General features: G+C 43.4%; 1 protein-coding gene across 1 annotated transcript in view; it reads left to right on the top strand.

Annotated features, from left to right (window-relative positions):
• Positions 1 to 8,716, top strand: part of patj (PATJ crumbs cell polarity complex component) — a 131,365-nt gene that overhangs the window by 29,038 nt on the left and 93,611 nt on the right. The window contains exons 13-19 of the mRNA XM_008302837.1: positions 6 to 117; positions 2,816 to 2,877; positions 3,027 to 3,083; positions 3,346 to 3,480; positions 4,463 to 4,645; positions 4,839 to 4,901; positions 5,014 to 5,223. Of these exons, the coding sequence (XP_008301059.1) occupies positions 6 to 117; positions 2,816 to 2,877; positions 3,027 to 3,083; positions 3,346 to 3,480; positions 4,463 to 4,645; positions 4,839 to 4,901; positions 5,014 to 5,223 (822 nt within the window). The remainder of the gene's footprint in view (positions 1 to 5; positions 118 to 2,815; positions 2,878 to 3,026; positions 3,084 to 3,345; positions 3,481 to 4,462; positions 4,646 to 4,838; positions 4,902 to 5,013; positions 5,224 to 8,716) is intronic.

Here is an 8,716-nt window from a genome sequence, read left to right as displayed (position 1 = left end):
GGGAGTCGTCTCGTGTGTCGCTCAGGAGGTCACTGGAGGTCAAAGCTCATCCATCAGCGTTTGGATCGATGATGAAGCAGGAACCTCCGAACCTGAACACAGCCCCGCTGAGCAGGAGTGAGTACGCACACAAACACACAGTTAAACAAATGCACACATTTATCATCCTCTAAATGATCTAAACAATGATGTGAACAAGTGATTTAGTATATTTAGTGTTACAACAGAACAACAATGCTGATTCTTTAATATTGAAGATATAAAAACATGAAATACATAAAAGGTCAGAATATGATTCCTTGAACACGGTGATGTTTCTTTAGACGGCTCATCGATAATCCTCGACCTCACGCCTCCAACTAAGAGCAGCATGAGAAGAGTCTGAAACTAGTTTCTGTCCACATCAGCTGATGATGTTCCATCAGCTCACATTTCCATGAATGTCAACTGCTGTCGGCATAAAACAAAACAAAAGAAATTCAGACACAAAACACCCAAAATGAGAGAATGAGAATGACCAACATGGGACACAACGCACCTGAAAGGAGACAGAGTTAAACGAGACACATTAAAATGGAAAACAAAACGTCAAGAAGACGTAGTTAGACGAACACCAACCACACAGAGACATGAGGCTGCTGAAGTTGGACACAAACAACCAAACTAGACTCCAACCGGCTGCTTCGTCACTCTCTCGTCTGATTTTTAAAACTGTATTTGTCATCAGATAACTTTATCATAAACTTTTAGCATATTCAGTGTCATTTTTGTTCTCTTTTCTGCCTTCTTGTGTCCCTTTGTGTCTTTTTGCGTCTATCTGTGTTGGTTTTGTGTCGATTCTTCAATAGTTGAAGTTCTTTGTGCAGGTTTTGTGTCTGCAGCCGTTTTACATCCATCTCTATTCGTTTAGTCTCTTTCTCTTCTGTTTGCATCTATTTCTGGTTTACTGGTGTCTATTTTAAATCATTTTTAGTTGACATGTCTCTACAGTTGTGTGTCTGTTTGTGTCTATCAGTGGTTTTGTAGTTGTTGTCTTTTAAAGTAAGATTTTTCAAAGTTGTCTGACTTTTACCGACTAATTTGCTTTAATACTTAAATAAAAAAGTTTTTTTTTTCCTATAAATACAGTAAAATCCTCCGTTTTTTTCCTACAGCTGTCCCGGTAGAGGTCCGATAAAGTTCTTCGGTGAGCGTAAACTGCCTCTAAACAGAAAACCTCGATGATCTCACCGAGAGCCTCTGCAGACTGTTGATTCAGGCGTCTAACAGCGCTGCTCTTTGAATTATTTCCTTTCTTTTTATTCCTCATTAGCTTTTCTAAGTGGCCAAAACGCCGCGCTAACACTTAGCACGCCGCTCGGCTGCTCCGGCCGACAGATGTAAAGTGTCCGAGCTGTCGGCCGCCTCGCAGCGATGTATTACCCTGTTTATTCAGCCAAACGCTCACGATTAATTGCTGTGTGAGAGCCGAGGTTAGCAATGCTAATTTAATCAGAGGCTGTTGTTGTAACGCTGCCAGGCTGCTCCAGAATACCTCCGCGGGTCAGAACTCTGAGAGAACGCAGAGAACATGTTTCTGCAGCTCAGCAGCTCAGCTTTGTTCCTCACATCAGACCCACGAGGTTTTAATCACAGAGAGGCTCAGATCCACAAACATCTGGTCACACTGCTGCTGCTCAGACAGAACCCTGTTGGTTCTGCTCCGGTTAACCAGGTGGTTCTGCTCAGAACCCTGTTTGTGCTGCTCCAGTTAACCAGGTGGTTCTGCTCGGGTGTTTCTTCTGCACACGAGGTTCCTGCTTCACTGTTTGTGTTCCAGTCTGTTACCTTTTTGATTTTAATCAGTAAATCCCATTCAGCTGACTGTCACGGTGCTGCAGAACCCAGAAGTGGTTCTACTGAGGTTCTGCTGCAGAACTCAGAGCTGGTTCTCATCACATCACATTATATCCAGTTCAAAGTGTTTTGCAAGACAAACATCAGATATTAATGATGTAAATATAGAATATAAAATAGTTGAAATATTAAATTATAAGACACCACATTAAGGTCAGACTCAGCAGGTGGATGTTAGTGTTTAACTATTTGTTTACTTTAGTCCAGTAGTACAGGTGAGCAGGTCGAGACCTGAGATCTCTCAGGTAGAACTGCTGCTCTGTGCTTCTGCTGCAGCTTCCTGTGAGTTTGTGGAGGTTTGAATTTCACAACTGGACCTGGACCTGGACATAATCCTAAACCTAAACCTGGACCTGAGCCCAAACCTGAACCTGAACATAATCCTAAACCTGAACTTGAATCTGGACCTGGATCTAAATTTAAACCTAAACCTGGACCTGGACCTGGACCTGGACCTGAACCTGAACCTGAACATAATCATAATCCTAAACCTGAACCTGAACCGAGATCTAAATTTAAACCTGGACCTGGACATAATTCTAAACCTAAACCTGAACCTAGATCTAAATATAAACCTGAACATGAACATAATCCTGAACCCGGACCTGGATCTAAATTTCAACCTAAACCTGTACCTGGACTACAGATCATTGAAGGATTAACTTATGTTTACTTTTTCAAATCCTCTCTTATTTATTTATGTCTTTTCTTAAAGTGTTTTGTTTTTCTTTTCTGTGTGAATCTTCTGTCCTGAATCACATGAACTCTGCAGGACATCAAAATGCAAATCAGCTGTCAGCTTATTATACGTCTGCTGGCAAAGTACTGCAGTACTAACACAGTACTGCTACAGTACTACACACATCAAAGCTGCTGTTTTAGAGGTTTACATCCACTGATACTGTGTTTGTGTTTGCAGCCTCCGAAGCAGAGCTCAGGGCTAAATGGCAGCAGGCTCTCGGTCCACAGTACCAAGTCCTGGTGAGACCAAACACACATCTAAATGTTTTTACTGCTAACAGTGAACCTGATGCCTCTTAAACTCTTAATACTCTATCTCACTATATTATATTTATATTGTTGTTATTATAATAAGCTGTGTATCGCTGTCTGTGTGTTTGTTTCATCAGGTGGTGAAGTTGGATCCCGTCATTGAAGATGATGCAGAGCTGCAGAGATCATCGAAGGTGAAGCTCACAGAGCAGCAGCACAGTCCTCAGTCACACTAAATCTATGAGTCTGTAAATGTCTAAATGTGCACCATCCTTGAACTCAACCTCAGCATGAAGCAGGTTTAACATATTCAGGATACATTTTTATGATCTGGCTTAGTTAAACTCAACAGCTGTAGTTGTGAAGCCGGTTACCTCTGAGTCCACCAGACCTTCTGAACCTGCTCACTGTGTTCTGTGTATTCTCTGTATTGACTTCCTGTGTCGTTGCGTCCAGCTGCTGCCCATCCACACTGTACGTCTGGGGGTCGAGCTGGACTCCTTCGATGGACACCACTACATCTCCTCTGTGGCCCCTGGGGGCCCCGTGGACAGACATGGAGTCCTGAGACCAGAGGACGAGCTGCTGGAGGTAAACACCCGCCGACAGGTTGCAGGATGGAAAGTTGCTGATTACAGACGTTTGCTACAGACAGACATGAACTATGAAAACTAGTGGAGCTCAGCGAGCAGCAGGAAACTGTCCAGGGTAGAACCAAATAAACTAGAACCTGCAGGAACCTTGTCCTGGTTGAACCATTTCTGCAGCTGCAGCAGGTGTTTCCAGGTAAACTGATTGAGGATCAGTGAACAGCGTTGGTGAATTCTGACAGCAGGAGTTACAACAAAGATCAAACCTGACAACCCCACTCGAACATTAAAACTCCACTTTACGTCTTTTTCATTGTTGTTTCTGTGAATCTTTGATAAACCAGTTACATGTAAATCAGAGTTTTTAGAGTCTGTTCATACTGTTTGATTGAAGCTAAAATGACAGTTTGACCTGCTCTTAGTGCTCCAAAATCCAATTAAAACTCCTCATAGAGTGCTGTTTCAACCAGCTGGGATGTTCATACGACCTTTACTGACATTACCTTTTGTTAATAATGTTATCCTGATGTTAAGTTATCTTCCAGAAATTGAAACTGATGTAAAGAGACGGCAGTGATTTCAGGTTGATCCAAGAGAATGAAGATTTTTAGACCTTTTCAATCTTCAGTTTTCATGGAGACGTGTTCCAACCCTGTGTCTCTGTTTGATCTGAAACGGGATTCTGTACTCTGCTGTGTCTGTTCTGTCGGTCAACGATGTTCTGCTGCACATAAATGAGATGAAGAACAGCAAAAACAAGAGACAAAACTGTCCTAAAGTCATGTAAAACGTCCAAAATGAAACGAAAAACACTAAAAACGAGACACAAAACAACAAACACAAAACTCTGTCAAAGACGTATAACACTCCCAAAACAAGGCGTAGAATAAAAACAAGAAAAACAAAGAACTTTGTTTGAACTTTGTGTCTCTGTTTCATCTGAAACCAGGTTCTGTTTAAGTTCTGTTGGTTCTGTTCTGTAGGTGAACGACGTTCAGCTGTACGGAAAGTCTCGGAGGGAAGCTGTGTCCTTTCTCAAGGAGGTTCCTCCTCCGTTCACTCTGGTCTGCTGCCGACACCCGGCCTCTGAGCTCGAACCAGAACCAGAACCAGCACTGCAATCAGAACCAGAACCAGCCAGACAATCACAACCAAGCGTGGAGGAGGTGAGACAGAAAATAACATGAAACAGTTTTGTGAAACAGAAATACATAAACAGAGAATGAACAAATAGATTAAACATGTTAATAACTGATAACCTCGGAGCTCACAGGTCATTTGGATTTCTACTTCTACTGGATTACAGCACATGAAGTCAACTGGATGTGAAGTGTGTGTTAATTTTGTGCTGTTTGTCAGATCGAGATGAAGCTGTCGTCGATGCTCTGCAGCCAGAACAGCCTGCAGCAGGTGAACACACAGGTACTCTCATTTACACAGAAGTTGTTCTGAAGATGTGACTGTCTGATGAATATATGAGGAGCATCTGGACTCGTTCAGATCTCACCGCTGAACCTGAATATCTGTGTGTCAGGAGCAGGAATTACCTGTAGAGGAGGTTCTGAAGGAGGAGACGCCTCCCCACAGTGAGGAGGAGGGGGACGAGGAAGAGGAGGAGGAGGAGGAGGACGAGGATGATGAAGATGATGAAGGAGAGCTGGCTCTGTGGTCTCCAGACGTTGAGATGTTGGAGCTGCAGAAGGAGAGAGATAAAGGCCTCGGCTTCAGCATCCTGGACTACCAGGTAACGGCAGCACTGAGCTTCACCTGCAGCACCTGAACAGGTTCCATGTTTCAGACAACAGGTTCTAAAAGAACAACATCTGATTAGTCCTGAAACATGAAACCGTTTCTCAGAACAAAGGTCCTGAACTTGACTTTGATTGATACTTCCAGGCAGACAAGGTGTGACGCATGTAGCAGGTTCTCATCAGTACAGGGGTCAAGTCCAGAGGTTTCAGTAGATTAAGTACAAGTTGAACTCCAGAGGTTCAGACTGCACCTGTCAAAAGGAACACCGTGATTTGAATTCATCTGCTGCTGCAGAATCTCCTTGTGCAGTGATGCTCTGCTCCCAGTGCTCCTGTAAAGTCTGTAGCTCTGTCTGGAAACCCTGACCTGAGCAATGAACCTCACTGTTAGTGGAACCAATGGAAACAGGGATGCAGCTTGTTGTTGTGAAGATTTGGTGTATTTGTTGTATTAAGAACACTGAGAACAGAAGTGTAGCTGATGTAGCACATCTGGATGTTACACGTTACTGAACAGCCACAGAGATATGGCCACTGATGGTTAAAGATGTGCTGCTGATGGTCACTGGTAGTTAAAGATGTTCCACTATCAGATGTAGGAAGATGGTTCCACCATCAGCTGAATGCATCTCCAACAACTGGCTCCTCTGTTCATTGTTTCTGAGCTATGCTGCATTTATTCATTGTGGTATTTTTGTATTTATTGTGGTTGCTTTGCGTCTCTTCGAGGTTGTTTTAAAGACAGTAAATGCTTTGATTTTGGAGATACGTAGAATAAAGAGACTTTAATGAAATAGAACGGTTTTAAGTCCAACTTCAGTCGATGTTTCTGACTGAACAACCCGTCATTCATGATATGTTCAAGGTCTGATGATCTTTTCTTCTCCTTTTGATAAAATGGAGTCATTTCTGGGATTTTTTTTGAAGCCTTTCTAACCCAGCGGCGGGTTTGGGGGTTCACAGGGTAAAAGCAGTCAGTTGGATGTGGATGTTTTGTATTGTGTGGATGTTTTTCTGGTCATGGCCCGCTGGGACCAGAACCTGAGGTGGACCCAGAGGAACTATGGCGGGGCTTCAGAATATTGTGGACCTTTACCGCCTCAGGAGGAGTGTCTGGATGTTATGGAGACGCAGATGGGTGGTGAAAAATGGACGGACGGAGCCTTTATTTAATCAATCACTGCTGATCAGAGCAGCAGGAGGACGAGCGCTGATTAATCGGGACGTTGTTCAGTTTTGGGGACAGGGTTTTACCGTCGGCTCGCTGCTGAAATAAGAGTTAAATGTGAGTGAAGCTGGTGGTTTAAAGCGCTCAGATTCCAGCAGACTCCACGTCTGTCTGGGGAGCGTTGTGGGAAACCCTGGTGTGTCTGCAGTGGTTCTCCCCCACCCAGCTGCAGCTCTTTATCTTTAGGCACAGCTTCACCTTCAGACCTCTGCCTCCCCCTCCCTCCCCCGTCCTCCTCCTCCTCGGTCAGGCCCAGCTGCAGGTTAACTCCCTGTTGGAGAACATACATGTCAGCCTGCACATACATGCTTCTGCCCAGGAGGCCTGTGTGAGTCTGTCTGTGTGTGGTGGAAATCAGTGTTTTCTTTAGCCCAGAACATCTGAACTGCGTGCTAAGACACGAGGAATTAACACTTAAAGGAGCAGACTCTGGCAGGTCTTTGTGTGATTTACAGTTAAAACTCCTCATTCATCTGATCGGGGCTCATTCAGTGCAGCTTAACCTCCAGAAAGCACTTCTCTCATCATAAATTGTTCTCTGCTAAGAATCAGCCAATCAGAGCATTTTTTTTAAATGATTGTTGCTCTTTAAGAAATTAGGAGAACCATAAGGAACCCTGCTTGTTCTGCAGGAGCCTTCAACAGCTCGGTTCAGAGAAGAGGTTGATGGAGGAAGGTTTTTGTCGATAGGTTTAGTCCTCACTGACACTTTCATCTTGTTGAATTTATTTTATTTTCCAAGATTAGTTTTATTGAAGTTCTTAAAGATTTATAATATATCTGACCAAATCTGGATCTTTTCTGATTTCCTGCCGACAGATTTATGCACAAATGACTCTTGAGGTCCCTGTTTGTCTAAATGCTCAAACATTGTGAGATGTTTTCATTATGTTTGGGAGTTTTAACATGGATCCACTATAATAAGAACTGAACTCAAAATGGAAACCCAAACCCTGCAACACAATCCTTTGAAGAACCTTTCTGAGGAGTTCCTTCAGTTCTGCTGCAGGGGTTCCTTAAGAAATATTTGAACTCGGAAGGTTCCTCCATGGTGGCAAACAGTGAGAACCTCTGAAGGTTCCTCGAGGCTCTTCTACGTCCAAGAGTCTGTCGGCACCAGAACTGAAGCCCAGTTCTTTGTTTACGTTTATGCAAACGGAGCACAGTTAGCATTTGTCCTGTGCTACTGTTGCTATGATCAGTCATTGACGTTTGATCCCGGACCATAAATGTGACCTGGAACGCTTTTGTATCTGAAACCAGCTTAATTTACCTCCTGAGCTGTGGTTGGAGGTCATGAACCTCCTCAGAGTCTCTGTCGTGGTCCCATTGCTGCTAAATTCCCACAATGCTCTCTGCTGCCAACATGAGCTGTAGTCTGAGTCACGCCTCCTCTGGTCTCTACAGGATTAAACAGGAAGAGGCTCCACCTGGAACAACCAGGTCCTACATGTCAGCAGATTCTAAGTATTGAAATTACTCAGATTGGGACATCTCTATCCTGCATCTCTATAATCCTGCACAACATTATTATGTCAACCATCAAAATAATGCAACTTATAGGGTCCATCAAAATCCATTAATACATTTTTTTTTTTTTTAAATCATGCAATTCTGTACTTCATTAAGTGATGGGAGTACTGCGGTTCCTTGAAGTATTTTTAGAGTTTTGGTAAAAGCATGAAGGCTGCACTGAAGAATCCCTGATTAATATAAACAAAAACATGATTTAATCAGCTGACAGACACTTGTCATCTTTATGTTTCTTCCCTGTTTGAGTTGCATCAGCTTAAAAGAGTTCTCAGGTTGCGACTCATGCTTTTTCACCTCAGACTGAATCCGACCTGCAACATTTTCCACTAAACAAAATGAATCAACTTTTCCTCACAAATCTTCTCCGTCTGCCGTCGTTCCTCCACATCTCGCCTGAAGGGCGCGTCGGCCGGCTGCTGCCAAACGGTTTCCGGTTACTGAGTCTGCGGCTGTCAGAGTTGAGTGAAAGATGGTTGGAGGCAATAAGAGAAGAGCCGATCGGATCCGTATGTCTGGAGCTTCAGCTTCGAGCTGACACCTTCAGATCGGGACCGTTTCATACCTGAAAAACGCCTCAGAAGTTGCAGAGAAACAACTGAAGTTCAAGTTTATCCATAAAAAACTTCTTAAACTGACATCCAGCAGTTGTTTACAAAGTTACTGTGGAGCCAGACTTTTTATAAATTAAGTGATACTAAGTCCAGCAGAGAAAACAACAGCAAAGA

Source organism: Stegastes partitus, unplaced genomic scaffold, assembly GCF_000690725.1.
Source record: "Stegastes partitus isolate 25-593 unplaced genomic scaffold, Stegastes_partitus-1.0.2 Scaffold1890, whole genome shotgun sequence".
NCBI classification, from domain to species: domain Eukaryota; kingdom Metazoa; phylum Chordata; class Actinopteri; family Pomacentridae; genus Stegastes; species Stegastes partitus.
The sequence above is the reverse complement of the archived record's forward strand: the minus strand, read 5'-3'. Positions and strand labels throughout refer to the sequence as shown.